The sequence below is a fragment of the Salmo salar genome, chromosome ssa29 (assembly GCF_905237065.1).
Source record: "Salmo salar chromosome ssa29, Ssal_v3.1, whole genome shotgun sequence".
NCBI lineage: Eukaryota > Metazoa > Chordata > Actinopteri > Salmoniformes > Salmonidae > Salmo > Salmo salar.
The window spans coordinates 3650001-3668465 of NC_059470.1; the positions used below are offsets into that span (position 1 = coordinate 3650001).

The 18465-nt window shown below is 42.2% G+C and overlaps 1 protein-coding gene across 4 annotated transcripts in view; it reads right to left on the reverse strand.

Annotated features, from left to right (window-relative positions):
- The window catches only part of LOC106590037 (enhancer of polycomb homolog 1), a 138489-nt gene that overhangs the window by 62702 nt on the left and 57322 nt on the right, over positions 1-18465 (reverse strand). For all 4 annotated transcript variants that reach the window (XM_045710952.1, XM_045710954.1, XM_045710953.1 and 1 more), the window contains 4 exons: positions 8197-8342; positions 7799-8005; positions 7352-7500; positions 5910-6051 (listed from right to left, as the gene is read on the reverse strand). In XM_045710952.1, the coding sequence (XP_045566908.1) occupies positions 5910-6051; positions 7352-7500; positions 7799-8005; positions 8197-8342 (644 nt within the window). The remainder of the gene's footprint in view (positions 1-5909; positions 6052-7351; positions 7501-7798; positions 8006-8196; positions 8343-18465) is intronic.

Sequence of the window (18465 nt, forward strand, 5' to 3'; positions counted from 1 at the left end):
TGCCTATAAGAACATCCAATAGTCAAAGGTATACTGCTCAAAAAAATAAAGGGAACACTTAAACACAATGTAACCCCAAGTCAATCACACTTCTGTGAAATCAAACTGTCCACTTAGGAAGCAACACTGATTGACAATAAATTTCACATGCTGTTGTGCAAATGGAATAGACAACAGGTGGAAATTATAGGCAATAAGCAAGACACCCCCAATAAAGGAGTGGTTCTGCAGGTGGAGACCACAGACCACTTCTCAGTTCCTATGCTTCCTGGCTGATGTTTTGGTCACTTTTGAATGCTGGCGGTGCTTTCACTCTAGTGGTAGCATGAGACGGAGTCTACAACGCACACAAGTGGCTCGGGTAGTGCAGCTCATCCAGGATGGCACATCAATGCGAGCTGTGGCAAGAAGGTTTGCTGTGTCTGTCAGCGTAGTGTCCAGAGCATGAAGGCGCTACCAGGAGACAGGCCAGTACATCAGGAGACGTGGAGGAGGCCGTAGGAGGGCAACAACCCAGCAGCAGGACCGCTACCTCCGCCTTTGTGCAAGGAGGAGCAGGAGGAGCACTGCCAGAGCCCTGCAAAATGACCTCCAGCAGGCCACAAATGTGCATGTGTCTGCTCAAACGGTCAGAAACAGACTCCATGAGGGTGGTATGAGGGCCCAACGTCCACAGGTGGGGGTTGTGCTTACAGCCCAACACCGTGCAGGACGTTTGGCATTTGCCAGAGAATACCAAGATTGGCAAATTCGCCACTGGCGCCCTCTGCTCTTCACAGATGAAAGCAGGTTCACACTGAGCACGTGACAGACATGACAGAGTCTGGAGACGCCGTGGAGAACGTTCTGCTGCCTGCAACATCCTCCAGCATGACCGGTTTGGCGGTGGGTCAGTCATGGTGTGGGGTGGCATTTCTTTGGGGGGGTGCACAGCCCTCCATGTGTTCGCCAGAGGTAGCCTGACTGCCATTAGGTACCGAGATGAGATCCTCAGACCCCTTGTGAGACCATATGCTGGTGCGGTTGGCCCTGGGTTCCTCCTAATGCAAGACAATGCTAGACCTCATGTGGCTGGAGTGTGTCAGCAGTTCCTGCAAGAGGAAGGCATTGATGCTATGGACTGGCCCGCCCGTTCTCCAGACCTGAATCCAATTGAGCACATCTGGAACATCATGTCTTGCTCCATCCACCAACGCCACGTTGCACCACAGACTGTCCAGGAGTTGGCGAATGCTTTAGTCCAGGTCTGGGAGGAGATCCCTCAGGAGACCATCCGCCACCTCATCAGGAGCATGCCCAGGCGTTGTAGGGAGGTCATACAGGCACGTGGAGGCCACACACACTACTGAGCCTCATTTTGACTTGTTTTAAGGACATTACATCAAAGTTGGATCAGCCTGTAGTGTGGTTTTCCACTTTAATTTTGTGTGACTCCAAATCCAGACCTCCATGCGTTGATAAATTGGATTTCCATTGATTATTTTTGTGTGATTTTGTTGTCAGCACATTCAACTATGTAAAGAAAAAAGTATTTAATAAGATTATTTATTTCATTCAGATCTAGGATGTGTTGTTTAAGTGTTCCCTTTATTTTTTTGAGCAGTGTATATGAAATACAAATCTTAGAGAGAAATAGTCCTATAAATCCTATAATAACTACAACCTAAAACTTCTTATTGAAGTATTGAAGACTCATGTTAAAAGGAACCACCAGCTTTCATATGTTCTCATGTTCTGAGCAAGGAACTTAAGTTACCTTTTTTACATGGCACTTTTACTTTCTTCTCCAACACTTTGTTTTTGCATTATTTAAACCAAATTCAACATGTTTCATTATTTATTTGAGGCTAAATTGATTTTATTGATGTATTATATTAAGTTAAAATAAGTGTTCATTCAGTATCGTTGTAACTGTCATTACTACCCAAAAAAAAGCTATACATTTATAAAAAAAAAAAAAAAAATACATTGGAAAGAAATAACAATTATAAAAATTACTAAAAAATAATCATAATAAAAAAAGAAAATCGGCATCGGCTTTTTTGGTCCTCCAATAATCGGTATCGGTATTGAAAAAGCATAATCGGTCGACCTCTAGTTAAGACTCATTGATATGCAGATGGTGGGCGAGGCACGCGGCATGTGCTTCTGCCCAGACAGATGGTGCCTCTCCCTGACCAGAACTGACTGACTGACTGACTGACTGGACTGACTGACTGACTGACTACGCACACACACACACTGCTGAGGGTTAGTGAACTGAACTCACATTCAACCCAAGGCCCCAGGGGGAAAAGGCAGGGGGAAATGCTACAATACGGGGGAGCAGGGGGTGTCATAAGTCAAAACAATGGATGGAACGAAAGCAAAGGGACAGCAGGGTTTGGACTAGGAGTGTGGAGGGACAGGGTTACATCAACAGATGAGGGTGGGAGAGAAACAACAGGAGAGTCACTCATCACCCAGTCATAAGTAGTAGGGATGTGCATCTTTCAATTTCAAGATGATTCGATATGTACCTTAGCAATATATCAAATTATTTCCAAAATGTCTGTATTGCATGAAGCAAGTATTTTTTTATAAGCGTTTACGCCCTCTTGTTCCCATGTTGTCTTTTTGGTTTCTTCTCCTTCTAACTTTCAGTGCTGTGTGCACCTTCCCTTTTATACACACACACACACACAAAACCCCTACCCCTGTGACTCACAAAAACAAAGCTGAGATCAATTCTCCCTCTCTGACAAGTGGTTTCAATTAGCTATTTGCATTCGAGGTTTGGTCCAACAGTCTCGGTCATATGGAAAGTGAACCTTTCTAACGATACCATTTGTCTCAACTCCTCAAATTGCACGCAGAGCAAATGCTACAAAAACAGGAAACGGAAGCGTCAATGAAGATTGATTATGGAAACGTAATGCTCAGTTTGTCTCGTGCGGCATTGCGGAACCACGTACCGATAGCAGCATTTTAGCCATGAGGAATGCTTTTCCAACAGTCTTCAAGGAGTTCCCACATATACTGAGCACTTCTTGGCTGCTTTTCCTTCACTATGCGGTCCAACTCATCCCAAACCATCTCAATTGGGTTGAGGTTGGGTGATTGTTGAGGCCAGGTCATCTGATGCAGCACCATCACTCTCCTTGGTCAAATAGCCCTTACACTGCCTGGAGGTGTGTTTTGGGTCATTGTCCTGTTGAAAAACAAATAAGCGCAAACCAGATGGGAAGGCGTATTGCTGCAGAACGCCGTGGTAGCCATGCTGGTTAAGAGTGCCCTGAATTGACCAGATCCTGAGGCCCATTGTCGTTCCGTTTATCCGCCGCCATCACCTCATGTTTCAGCATGCTAATGTGCGGGTCGCATGTCGCAAGGATCTGTACACAATTCCAGGAAGCTAAAAATGTCCCAGTTCTTTCATGGCCTACATACTCAGACATGTCATCCATCAATCATGTTTGGGATGCTCTGGATTGCCGCGTACGACAGCGTGTTCCAGTTCCTAACAATATCCAGTAACTTCGCACAGCCGTTGAAGAGTGGGACAACATTCCACCGGCCACAATCAACTCAAAGGAGAGGAGAGGTGCCATGCTGCATGTGGCAAATGGTGGTCACAGCAGATACTGACTGGTATTCTGATCCAAACCCCTACCTCTTTTGTTAAGGTACCTGTGACCAACAGATGAATATCTGCATTCCCAGTCATGTGAAATTCATAGATTAGGGCCTAATTTATGTATTTCAATTGACTGATTTCCTTGTATGAAATAACGCAAATGTCAGAAACCTTTGACATTGCTGCATTTATATTTTTGTTCAGTATAGTAAAGCTGTTACTGAAGATGCCATAACGGTGTTCAGTCTCCTTATCAATACAACAGCTATGGGAATATCTGCCTCTTGAGGGCCTAAAATGAACACCGCCACCTCTGGGTCAATTTTGGGTACTGGCGGGTAAGATGTGTATTTCATCAGCCACGCTGGAGGGTGGTCAGGGGTCCACCGTGCGAGTATTTCATTTGCATTTGTGAAAAGTAGTCAAGTATGAGCACATTTACAGTTGAAGTCAGAAGTTTACATACACCTTAGCAAAATACATTCACCCAGTTTCACAATTCCTGACATTTAATCCTAGTAAAAATTCCCTGTCTTAGGTCAGTTAGGATCATCACTTTATTTTAAGAATGTGAAATGTCAGAATAATAGTAGAGAATGATTTCAGCTTTTATTTCTTTCATCACATTCCCAGTGGGTCAGAAGTTTCCGTACACTCAATTAGTATTTGGTAGCATTGCCTTTAAATTATTTAACTTGGTTCAAATGTTTCAGGTAGTCTTCCACAAGCTAACCACAATAAGTTGGGTGAATTTTGGCCCATTCCTCTTGACAGAGCTGGTGTAACTGAGTCAGGTTTGTAGGCCCCCTTGCTCGCACACGCCTTCTCAGTTCTGCCCACAAATGTTCTAAGGGATTAAGGTCATGGCTTTGTGACCAATACCTTGATTTTGTTGTCCTTAAGCCATTTCGACAACTTTTGAAGTATGCTTGGGGTCATTGTCCATTTGGAAGACCCATTTGCGACCAAGCTTTACCTTCCTCACTGATGTCTTGAGATGTTGCTTCAATATATCCATATCATTTTCCTACCTCATGATGCCATCTATTTTGTGAAGTGTACCAGTCCCCCCTGCAGCAAAGCACCCCCACAACATGATGCTGCCACCCCCGTGCTTCACGGTTGGGATGGCGTTCTTCGGCTTGCAAGCCTCGCCCTTTTCCTCCAAACATAACAATAGTCATTATGGCCAAACAGTTCCATTTTGTTTCATCAGTCCAGGGGACATTAGTCAAAAAAGTATGACTCCCCATGTGCATTTGCAAACCGTAGTCTGGCTTTTTTATGGCAGTTTTGGAGCCCTGGCTTCTTCCATGCTGAGCGGCCTTTCAGGTTATGTCGATATAGGACTCGTTTTACTGTGGATATAGATACTTTTGTACCTGTTTCTCCAGCATCTTCAAATGGTCATTTGCTGTTGTTCTGGTATTGATTTGCACTTTTCGCACCAAAGTACGTTTATCTCTAGGAGACAGAACGCATCTCCTTCCTGAGCGGTATGACGGCTGCGTGGTCCCATGGTGTTAATACTTGCGTACTATTGTTTGTACAGATGAACGTGGTACCTTCAGGCACTTGGAAATTGCTCCCAAGGATGCAGACTTGTGGAGGTCTACAATTTTTTTGGCCGATTTCTTTTGATTTTCCCATGATATCAAGCAAAGAGGCACTGTGTTTGAAGGTAGGCCTTGAAATACATCCACAGGTACACCTGCAATTGACTCAATTAGCCTATCAGAAGCTTCTAAAGCCATGATATAATTTTCTGGAATTTTCCAAGCCGTTTAACGGCACAGTCAACTTAGTGTATGTAAACTTTTGACCCACTGGAATTGTGATACAGCGAATTATAAGTGAAATAATCTGTCTGTAAACAATTGTTGGAAAAACTGCTTGTGTCATGCACAAAGTAGATGTCCTAACCGACTTGCCGAAACTATAGTTTGTTAACAAGAAATGTGTGGAGTGTTTGAAAAACGAGTTAATGACTCCAACCTAAGTGTATGTAAACTTCTGACTTCAACTGTATATAGTAAAATAAATGCTGCAGTTGCTGTTTTTATATAATTTTCAGTTTTGTTTCATAGCTGGTAAATTAATTGCACATAATTCAACTTCAAATACTATATAGCCTTCCTCGAGCTGCAACACTGCCTGCCTGGCTGGGGGCTCTGCACGCGTGAAGAGCTTAGTGAAAAATACATTTTTAGAAGCGTTGCACACAGGCATAACAGTTTGTCTAATTTACTTGGCTGGAGAACCAAAAAGTAAATTTTATGCCCTGTTCTCTTACCTTCATGTCCATGTGGTCTTGGTGGCGGTACTGGTTGATGTTGGAGAGGGGAATGATGGGTATCGTGTAGATGGGCTTCACCAGAGCCCTCTGGGCCAGGGCCTCAGCCATCACCTCACTGCCATAGTCAGGCATGCCATTCCTGGGGAGGACACACGGAGATAAAGGGGGCTTGATTAAGACTCGGAGAATGACCGTTTTGGGTCAAAACGTTGCACAATAAAACAGTGTGCCATCTTTTTTTATGACTTCACTTTTCATACTCTGCACCTGCAAATTACTGGACGCGTGTCGGCTACACCATTTCTAAATTTGAGAAAATGCCCAGGAAAGTACAGTGAAGGGAATTAGCTACCTGCGTCTCTGCCATGCCACTGACAAGCCTTTTAGCATAGGAGTGCAAAACATCTCCCATCAAAAATAGAATATCCCAATATAACTAAGTAAAAATAAAACCATAGTAATACAGGGAGCCACCAGCGCAGGGTAGGCTGATAACAGGTGGAAATTGCAATGTCACTAAAAATCAGAAGCACAACAAATCAGAAAGTCGAAAGTCAGTGACGGCTACCTTCAGATGAAATCTATTCCATTCTAATACGTGATATTTTAATAGTTAAGTCCCAAATGGCACCCTATTTCCGATATAGTGCACTACTTTTGTTCAGAGCCCAATGTGCCCTCTTCAAAAGTAGTGCACTATTTTGGAAATAGGTAGACTGCTCCACAAGGGAACAGCAAGCCCCAAAAAACGTATTAAGAAATATAATACGTAACTAACCAACAGTAAGCCCGGCTTATTCTATTCCATTCTGTGCCGACAATAGCATTTTTTTTTAATGGGCAGCAGTGTAACGAGTCAAAGTCAATGAGCTCATTGCTTCGACCTTACTGCAAAAATAAGGTGAACTCTACTTGATAATGCATGCAAAACCGAGCACTGAACGATGCCGCCAATTAAAATGAGCAGCAGAGCCTGTCTCCTTAAAAAAAAAACATGCTAATACCATCATACAGGATGCGTCACAATTCCCTATCTTGTGCACTACTTTTGACCAGGGCCCATAGTGTACTAGGGAATAAGGTGCCATTTGGGACGGATCCTATATGATGGGTATTAGCATGTCTTTCTTTTTTTAACAAACATCTCAGTTTTAATCAAATCAGCTACTACAGATAGCCACAGATACAAAATGTCCTGTTTGTCAGAAAAAACCTGTGTAGTTAATAGTCTGCTACCATCGCAGAGAAAGTAAATGTTTCATTGATTTGGGGGACAATTCATTCATAATCCACAACAGTAGAAAAATCCATTAACTAAATCCCAGAGAGAAAAGGTGGGGGTTTGATTCCAAAGTTATACATTCTTTCCTCACTGTGATGACCTCATCCGTCTCCCTCATTCATATGAATAAAACGTAAAAATATCAAATATGTATCACCTCTTCTCTACAATCTCCAGGGTGAGGTGGAGCAGCTCTCTCTTGCTCTTCTCCCTCCTCTTAATCATCTCCAGAATAGTGACGGCTCGGCTCAGATCCCTCCGCAGTTTCAGCATCTTCTCATACCCAGCCTCGTCATTCTTACGGTTCTGCAGACACAGTTAGATGTTAACATCTATGTTGGTGCAGGAATAAAGCATGGGAGCAGCATTTAAGTTAAGCATTTAACTATTAACTGGGTTCTCTGCTATACTGTCACTTCCTGAGAATAGTTCATAGCTAAATTACACACTAGTGAATACAGAAAGGTGGGTAAGAACATTCCCTCAACCATGTCCTAGATCGCAATGCCCTGTGAAAAGGCCACCTTTCTGAAAGTGAAATGGTTTATTATACTTGCATGCAGCCCTTGTTCAGTCCCATCATCCTACCTAGGACGTGGCTCACCTTTCTAGTCTGCATCTTCTCGGTTCTCCTGCGGAAGGCCACATAGGGGTCTGAGGTGCTAGATCCGTCCCTCTTCTCCTGCTTCACCGTGGGGATTAGCGAGACGCTCTTACAGTTTTTCCTCTTCCTGGTCCAGTAGTCAAACACCTCCTTGATCAGCTCGTCATCCTCCTTCAGCAGCAGCTTTGCCTCCTGCAGGTTCACCAGCTGAGCAGACAACACACATTTAGTCACACTGTTCTTTCTAGTACTCAATAAACCACCGCGCTTACCCCTAGCCTTTCAACTTTTGAAAAATCAAATAAGCAGAATGGTAGTCGACAAAAGGTTTGATAAACACTGGCCTATGTCCCACTTTCTGAGAGAACTGCCCTCAGCATTGTGGTTTGGTAAAGTACCTGCGTGCCACTGCCTTTCTCCAGCCGGTCGATCATGTCCTCAAACTGCAGAGAGGTGATCTCCATCTTCTTCTTCAGCTTATTCACAAACACCTCATCCTCTGAATCCAGGTCGTAGTCCGGCTGCTCTGTATCCAAACTGAAAGCTGTGATAGACAGGTTGAAGTATAAAAAAAAACGTTTTTTTTTAATATTGTTTTAGGTGGTAGACCAGCTTTAATATAGCAGACAATTACATTGATAGATCGCACGATTTGTCTGTATCCTTTAAAATTCCCCATATATTTTTTGTAATAAATATTTTCCTTTACTATTTCTCCCTGACCTTATCACCTCTCCCCTAATTGGAGTAAACTAATGGACAACAATACATAGGCTTCTACTTCCAGCTTTAGAAACGTCCCTGTCGACTGCATTTATTTTACATTTACATTTAAGTCATTTAGCAGACGCTCTTATCCAGAGCGACTTACAAATTGGTGCATTCACCTTATAATATCCAGTGGAACAACCACTTTACAATAGTGCATCTAAATCTTTTAAGGGGGGGGTTAGAAGGATTACTTTATCCTATCCCAGGTATTCCTTGAAGAGGTGGGGTTTCAGGTGTCTCCGGAAGGTGGTGATTGACTCCGCTGTCCTGGCGTCGTGAGGGAGCTTGTTCCACCATTGGGGTGCCAGAGCAGCTAACAGTTTTGACTGGGCTGAGCGGGAACTATGCTTCCTCAGAGGTAGGGAGGCGAGCAGGCCAGAGGTGGATGAACGGAGTGCCCTTGTTTGGGTGTAGGGCCTTAACATGTGTAAATATTTGTATGAACATAAGATTCAACAACTGAGACAAACTGAACAAGTTCCACAGACATGTGATTAACAGAAATTGAACAATGTGTCCCTGAACAAAGGAAGGGGGGGGGGGGTCAAAAACAAAAGTCAGTCAGTATCTGGTGTGGCCACAAGCTGCATTAAGTACTGCAGTGCATCTCCTCCTCATGGACTGCACCAGATTTGCCAGGTCTTGCTGTGAGATGTTACCCCACTCTTCCACCAAGGCACCTGCAAGTTCCTGGACATTTCTGGGGGGGGATGGCCCTAGCCCTCACCCTCCAATCCAACAGGTCCCAGGCGTGCTCAATGGGATTGAGATCTGGGCTCTTCGCTGGCCATGGCAGAACACAGACATTCCTGTCTTGCAGGAAATCACACACAGAATGAGCAGTACGGCTGGTAGCATTGTCATGCTGGAGGGTCATGTCAGGATGAGCCTGCAGGAAGGGTACCACATGAGGGAGGATGTCTTCCATGTAACGCACAGCGTTGAGATTGCTCTTCACTGATGAGTCGCGGTTGCAGGCACTTTTTGCCAGTCCTGTCTGGTCCAGTGACGGTGGGTTTGTGCCCATAGGCAACATTGTTGCCGGTGATGTCTGGTGAGGACCCGCCTTACAACAGGCCTACAAGCCCTCAGTCCAGCCTCTCTCAGCCTATTGCGGACAGTCTGAGCACTGATGGAGGGATTGTGCGTTCCTGGTGTAACTCGGCAGTTGTTGTTGCCATCCTGTACCTGTCTCGCAGGTGTGATGTTCGGATGTACCGATTCTGTGCAGGTGTTGTTACACGTAGTCTGCCACTGCGAGGACGATCAGCTGTCCGTCCTGTCTCCTTGTAGCCCTGTCTTAGACGTCTCACAGTACAGACACTGCAATTCATTGCCCTGGCCACATCTGCAGTCCTCATGCAGAATGCCTAAGGCAAGTTCACGCAGATGAGCAGGGACCCTGGGCATCTTTCTTTTGCCGTTTTTGAGAGGCAGTAGAAAGGCCTCTTTAGTGTCCTAAGTTTTCATAACTGTGACCTTAATTGCCTACTGTCTAAGCTGTTAGTGTCTTAACGACCGTTCCACAGGCGCATGTTCATTAACTGTTTATGGTTCATTGAACAAGCATGGGAAATGGTGTTTAAACCCTTTACAACAAAGATATGTGAAGTTATTTGGATTGTTACAAATTATCTTTGAAAGACAGGGTGCTGAAAAAGGGACATTTCTTTTTTGCTGAGTTCACATAATACATACATAATTTACGACAGTATATTTTACATTAGTTATCTTTTGTTTTTAGTCCCAGCCTTCAGCTACCCTCAACTCCTCCCATCGATCTTTGAAGACCATCCAGTTTTGATTTCTAGCTGCCATATTTTCTCCACTGTGCTGTTTCACTAAAGTTGTGAACTTTTCCATTCAAATGTTTCTACAGATTGTAAATTAAACATTTTTGCTATGAGTATTATATTATTGATCAATTGACTAGGACTTTTCAAATCACCCAGCAATGCTATTTGCAAAGATAGCTCCAAGTAAATGGTGCAATTTTTTTGGCCATTTCTGAACGTGCGACCAAAAACAAGCCACATACCTAAACAAGTGATCTAATGATACTGTCTCTTCGCAGACAAATTTGCAGAGATGGCGTGGTTGTATCCCCCGTATATATAACATACTATAGGTTAAGGTAGTTGTATAATTTAAATTGAAAAACTAAGTTTTGAATCTGGCGTTGTTTTGTGTATCAGTTCATAAACAATGTGCCATGGAATCGGTACATCGAAAATCTCCTGTTTTGCAACCTGTAAATGAAACTGGTATACTTTATCACAATTTTGGTCTTTTAGGGCCAACAGAGAACTTCCTTAACTTCTCCCCTTTACACTTGCCTCCTCCATGAGGTAATGCTGCAATCAGTTGGATATACTTTTTGAAAGAGCTGACATTTCCATGTATTTTTCTTAACTGCATGTGTAACAACTCCACCAGTCCTATTTATGATAATGTAAAAACATCATCCCCAAAAACATTTTTAATTTTTATTTATAAATGTGTATATTTGAGTTTAACCATAATATTTGTTCCAATATTTGCGCCTTTTCTGGTGGCTCAAACTGAAATTGCAACCAGTTTTCTATGGCTTGTTTTAAAAATAGCTATATTTTGGAGATTACTTAATCTTCAAATAACCAAAAGTGAGAGGCTATCTGAATGAAGGGAAATTGCCATTTGTACACAGGATGAGACATTTACAAATCTGCTTGGGAACCAGTTCAGATTTAAGTATAGTTTTTGTATGACCAGAACCTTTAGTAAGAGATCCAATACTTTAATATTAAAAATAATTTCTCTCCTCCGAATTCATATTAATTATATACAGTGCCTTCAGAAAGTATTCACACCCCTTGACTTTACGCACTTTGTGTTGCAGCCTGAATTTAAAATGGATTAAATTAAGATTTTTTTCGTCACTGGCCTACAATACCCCATAATGTCAAATTGTTAACATGTTTTCCAAATTCTTTGCCAAATAAACATTTTAAGCTGAAATGTCGAGTCAATAAGTACTCAACCCCTTTGTTACTGCAAGCCTAAATATGTTCACGAGTAAAAATGTGCTTAACAAGTCACATAAATTGCATGGACTGTGTGCAATTATAGTGTTTAACATGATTTTGAATGAATGCCTCATCTCTGTACCCAACACATACAATTCTCTGTAAGGTCCCTAAGTCGAGCAGTGAATTTCAAACAGATTCAACCACAAAGACCAGGGAGGTTTTCCTTCCTGTGCATCACAAAGGGCACCTATTGGTTGATGGGGGAAAAAAGGCATTAAATATCCCTTTGAGCATGTTGAAGTTATTAATTACACTTTGGATGGTGTATCAACACACCCAAAAGAAACAGGAGTCCTTCCTCACTTGCCGGAAAGGAAGGAAACCGCTCAGGGATTTCACCATGAGGCCAATGGTGACTTTAAAACAGTTACAGTTTAATGGCTGTGACAGGAGAAAACTGAGGATGGATTAACAACATTGTAGTTACTCCATAATACTAAACTACTGACAGAGTGAAAAGAACAAAGCCTGCACAGAATAAAAATATTCCAAAACACGCATCCTGTTTGCAAAAAGGCACTCAAGTAATACTGCAAAAAAATGTGGCAAAGCAATTCACTTTTTGTCCCGAATACAAAGTGTTGTGTTTAGGGCAAATTGAAAACAACACTTTACCAAGTACCACTCTTCATATTTTCAAGCATAGTGGTGGCTGCATCATGTTATGCTTGTAATCGTAAAGGACTTGAGTTTCTCAAGATAAAAAAAAAAAGTAAGAGCTAAAACACAGGTAAAATCCCAAGTGGACAACCTGATTCGGTCTGCTTTCCAACAGACACTGGGAGATGAATTCACCTTTCAGCAGGGCAATAACCTAAAACAAAGGTCAAATCTACACCGCAGTTGCTTACCAAGACGAGTGTGAATGTGGCCAAGTTACAGTTGACTTAAATCTCCTGGCAAAACCTGAAAATGGTTATCTAGCAATGATCAACAACCAATTTGACAGAGCTTGAAGAATTAAAAAAATAAAAATGGGCAAATGTTGCACAATCCAGGTGTGGAAAGCGTTAAGAGACTTACACAGAAACATTCACAGCTTTAAAATCACTGCCAAAGATGATTGCTTACAGCCGGGAAGAACTATTGGATAAGAGCAACGTCAACTTACCAACATTACGACCAGGAATATAACTTTCCCGAAGCGGATCCTCTGTTGGGACCACCACCCAGGACAAGGGATCTGATCCCCAGTAGCCAACCCAAAACACTGGCGCAGCAGACGGAGCGGCCTTCTGGTCAGGCTCCGTAGACGTGCACATCGTTCCAGAGTATACTACTCGCCAATGTCCAGTCTCTAGGTAGACGAAATACGAGCAAGGGTTGCCTTCCAGAGACACGGAAACATGGCTCTCTCGGGATATGTTGTCGGAATCGGTTCAGCCACCGGGCTTCTCAATGCATCGCGCTGTCAGAAATAAACATCTCTCTGGTAAGAAGAAGGGTGGGGGTGTATGCTTTATGATTAACAACTCATGATGTAATCATAACATACAGGAACTCAAACCCTTCTGCTCGCCCGACCTAGAATTCCTTACAATCAAATGCCGGCCATTTTACCAACCAAGAGAATTCTCTTCAGTTATAGTGACAGCTGTGTACATTCCCACTCAAGCGAACACCAAGATGGCCCTCAAGGAACTTCACTGGACTCTATGTAAACTAAATATCCAGAGGCTGCATTTATTGTTTCTGGGGATTTTAACAAAGCAAATTTGAGAACAAGGCTACCTAAATTCTATCAGGATATTGATTGCACAACACGCAGGGCTTATTCTCTCGACCACTGCTACTCTAACTTCCGCGATGCAAACAAAGCCCTCCCCCGCTCTCCCATTTGGCAAATCCGACCACGACGCCATCTTGCTCGTTCCGTCTTATAGGCAGAAACTCAAAACAGGATGTACCAGTAACGAGAAACTTTCAACCCTGGTCTGACCAATAGGAAACCATGCTTCAAAATTGTTTTGATCTGGAATATGTTTGTCAGCCTCAGAACAACATTGACCTATACGCTGACTCGGTGAGTGCGTTTATAAAGAAATGCATTGGCTCTAACCATTGTGACTATTAAAACCTAGCCTAAGCAGAAAACTTGGATGGATGGCCGCAGTCGCACTAAACTGAAAGTGCGATCCACTGCATTTAACCATGGAAAGAAGTCTGGGAATATGGTTGAATATAAACAGTGTCGTTATTCCCGCTGCAAGGCAATCAAACAGGCGAAATGCCGGTACAGGGACAAGGTGGAATTGCAATTCAACGGCTCAGACACCAGACGTATGTGGCAGGGTCTACAGGAAATCACGGACTACAAAAAAAGCCACGTCACAGACGTCACGCTTCCAGACAAACTAAAACACCTTCTTTGAGGATAATACTGTGCCATCATAACGGCTTGCTAACAAAGACTTCGTCCCCCCCCGCTCTTCCTCCGTGGCTGACGTGAGTAAAACATTTAAACGTGTTTACCCTCGCAAGGCTGCTGGCCCAGACGGCATGCCTAGCTATGTCCTCAGAGCATGCGCAGACCAGCTGGCTGCTGTGTTTACAGACATATTCAATCACTAACTATCCCAGGCTGTTGTCCCCACATGCTTCAAGAAGGCTACCATTGTTCCTGTACCCAAGAAGGCAAAGAACTGAACTACTACCATCCTGTAGCACTCACTTCTGTCATCATGAAGTGCTTTGAGAGGCAAGTCATGGATCATATCGCCACCACCTTACGGGCCACCCAAGACCCACTTCAGTTTGCATACCGCCCCAACCGGTCCACAGATGACAGAATCACCATCACATTACCCTATCCCATCTGGACAAAAAGAATTCCCATGTAAGCATGCTGTTCATTGACTACAGCTCAGCATTCAACACCATAGTACCCTCCAAGCTCATCATCAAGCTGGAGGCCCTGGGTCTCAACCCCGCCCTGTGCAATTTTAAAATATAGAAATTCATCCTAAAAATATAAAAATGAACTCCCATGGCATAATTGTGTTAGTGTTCGCAACAATATAAAGAATAATGGGCGATATACTGTATCTAAAAAAATACAAAAACTAAAACTTTTGTCCGGATTTCTGCGCTTCAATGTCATTAAGTATAACAAAAGTAAAAAGCCATTTTAAAGCATATCACATAACGGTAATCATGAAGCTAATTGACAAAATTTGAGTAAATTGGAGTAGAACCTGTGGATGTATTTCAAGGCCTACCTTCAAACTCAGTGTCTCTTTGCTTGACATCATGGGAAAATCTAAAGAAATCAGCCAAAATCTCAGGAATTTTTTTTTATTTGTAGACCTCAACATCTGGTTCAACAGGTACAAAAGTATCTATATCCACAGTAAAACGAGTCCTATAAGAACATATCCTGAAAGGCTGCTCAGCAAGGAAGAAGACACTGCTCCAAAACGGCCATAAAAAAAGCCAGACTGCGGTTTGCAACTGCACATGGGGACAAAGATCGTACTTTTTGGACAAATGTCCTCTGGTCTGATGAAACAAAAATAGAACTGTTTGGCCATAATGACCATCGTTATGTTTGGAGGAAAAAGGAGGAGGCTTGCAAGCCGAAGAACACCATCACAACCGTGAAGCACGGGGGTGCTTTGCTGCAGGAGGGACTGGTGCACTTCACAAAATAAATGGCATCACGAGGAAGGAAAATGATGTGGATATATTGACGCAACATCTCAAGACATCAGTCAGGGAGTTAAAGCTTGGTCGCAAGTGGGTCTTCAATCCTATAGAAAATGTGTGGGCAGAACTGAAAAAGCTTGTGCGAGCAAGGAGGCCTACAAACCTGACTCAGTTACACCAGCTCTGTCAGGAGGAATGGGCCAAAATTCACGCAACTTATTGTGGGAAGCTTGTGGAAGGCTACACGAAACATTTGACCCAAGTTAAACAATTTAAAGGCAATGCTACCAAATACTAATTGAGTGTACAGAAACTTCTGACCCACTGGGAATGTGATGAAAGAAATAAAAGCTGAAATAAATCACTACTATTTTTCTGACATTTCACATCCTTAAAATAAAGTGGTGATCCTAACTGACCCAAGACAGGGAATTTTTACTAGGATTAAATGTCAGGAATTGTGAAAAACTGAGTTTAAATGCATTTGGCTAAGGTGTATGCAAACTTTCAACTTCATGTGATACTCAAAATAAAATGTGATTTTTTCTGGGTAGTTATATTTCTGCCAAGCATGGATATAATAACCTTGTGATTACTAAGAAAATGGCCATAATTATTATTTTTTGCTACTTTGAAAACCTTATACGTCTTTAACCCATATACTGTATGTCATACCATCTACTGGACCTTGCCTATGCCTCTCGGCCATGGCTCATCCATATGCTTATATGTACATATTCTCTTTCATCCCTTTAGATGTGTGTATTCGGTAGTTGGGGAATTGTCAGATTACTTGTTAGATATTACTGCACTGTCGGAACTAGAAGCACAAGCATTTCGCTACACTTGCATTAACCTCTATGGGCTAGGTGGGACGCTTGCGTCCCACCTACTCAACAGCCAGTTGAATCCTGTGGCGCGTTATTCAAATACCTTAGATATGATATTACTTCAATTTTTAATCTAACCACACTATCCGATTACAAAAAAGGCTTTACAACGAAAGCAAAACATTAGATTATGTCAGCAGAGTACCGAGCCAGAAATAATCAGACACCCATTTTTCAAGCTAGCATATAATGTCACATAAACCCAAACCACAGCTAAATGTAGCACTAACCTTTGATGATATTCAGATGACAACCCTAGGACATTATGTTATACAATACATGCATGTTTTGTTCAATCAAGTTCATATTTATATCAAAAACCAGCTTTTTACATTAGCATGTGACTAGCATTCCCACCGAACACTGCCGGTGAATTTACTAAATTACTCACGATAAACGTTCACAAAAAGCATTACAATTATTTTAGGAATTATAGATGCAGAACTCCTCTACGCACTCGATATGTCCGATTTTAAAATAGCTTTTCGGTGAAAGCACATTTTGCAATATTCTCAGTAGATAGCCCGGCATCACAGGGCTAGCTATTTAGACACCCAGCAGGTTTAGCACTCGTCAAAGTCAGATTTACTATAAGAAAAATGTTATTACCTTTGTTGTCTTCGTCAGAATGCACTCCCAGGACTTCTACTTCAATAACAAATGTTGGTTTGGTCCAAAATAATCCATCGTTATATCCAAACAGCGGCATTTTGTTCGTGCGTTCTAGACACTATCCTAAAGGGTAAATAAGGGTGACGAGCATGGCGCAATTCGTGACAAAAGAATTCTAAATATTCCATTACCGTACTTCGAAGCATGTCAACCGCTGTTTAAAATCAATTTTTATGCCATTTTTCTCATAAAAAAGCAATAATATTCCGACCGGGAATCTGCGTTTAGATAAACAGACAAAGGAAAAGAAAGCATTCAGTCGAAGCGGGCACGCGCCTAAGCCCATAGTACTCTGAGTGGCCACTTGCCAAAAGCGATAAAGTGTTTCAGCCAGAGCCTGCCTCGATATCGTTCAACTTTTTCCCGGGCTCTGAGACCCTATGGAAGACGTAGGAAGTGTCAGGTTATTGCACAGATCCTGAGTCTTCAATAAAAAGAGCCAAGATGAAACACTACTTCTCAGACAGGCCACTTCCTGCTTGAAATCTTCTCAGGTTTTGGCCTGCCATAGGAGTTCTGTTATACTCACAGACACCATTCAAACAGTTTTAGAAACTTTAGGGTGTTTTCTATCCAAAGCCAATAATTATATGCATATTCTAGTTACTGGGCAGGAGTAGTAACCAGATTAAATTGGGTACGTTTTTTATCCAGCCGTGTCAATACTGCCCCCTAGCCCTAACAGGTTAATATCTGCTAACCATGTGTAAGTCAGCGACTAATAAAAGTTTGATTGGATTAGTACTTACTCAGGGGTATGAATAATTATGTAATTTAGATATCCGTATTTTATTTTCAATATGTTTGCAAAAACGTCTAAAAAAATGTTTTTACATTGTCATTATGTTTGTAAATTGGTGAGAAGAAAAAAGTCAGTACTTATACATTTTTAATTCAGGCTGTTACAACAAAATGTGGAATACGTCAAGGGGTATGAATACTTTCTGAACATAGGCCCGTTTCAATTTTGTCTGGCTTGCAGTTCCAAATAAAGAAGAATATTTTGTGCTCATGTAATTAACCTGTTGGGGCTAGGGGGCAGTATTGAGAATTTTGAAAAAAACATGTGCCCATTTTTAACTGCCTCCTACACCAACTCAGAAGCTAGAATATGCATATTATTGTTCAGGTTTGGATAGAAAACACTCTGAATTTTCTAAAACTGTTTGAATGGTGTCTAAGTATAACAGAACTCATATGGCAGTCAAAACCCTGAGACAAATTCTGCCAGGAAGTGGATACCTGATGTGTTGAATTACCTTTAAGCCTATGTCATTGAAACACACAGGGGCTTATTAATCTTTGAGCACTTCCTATGGCTTCCACTAGATGTCACCAGTCTTTAGAAAGTGTTTTGAGTCTTCTACTGTGAGAACTGAACGAACAAGAGCCTTGGAACGGTGGTGGCCGATTAGACTCTGGCGCGCGAGTTAATGTTGTTTATTCTTGTTCGAATACGTTTTAAAAGAGAATGCAATCGTCTACCTTGAATATTATTTATGTTCTGGTTAAAAAAGGCACTAATGATTTATGCTATACAACGTTTGACATGTTTGAAAGAACGTAAATATTTTTTCCCCCCTCGTTCATGAAGAGAAGTCCGGCGGGCATAGATCATGTG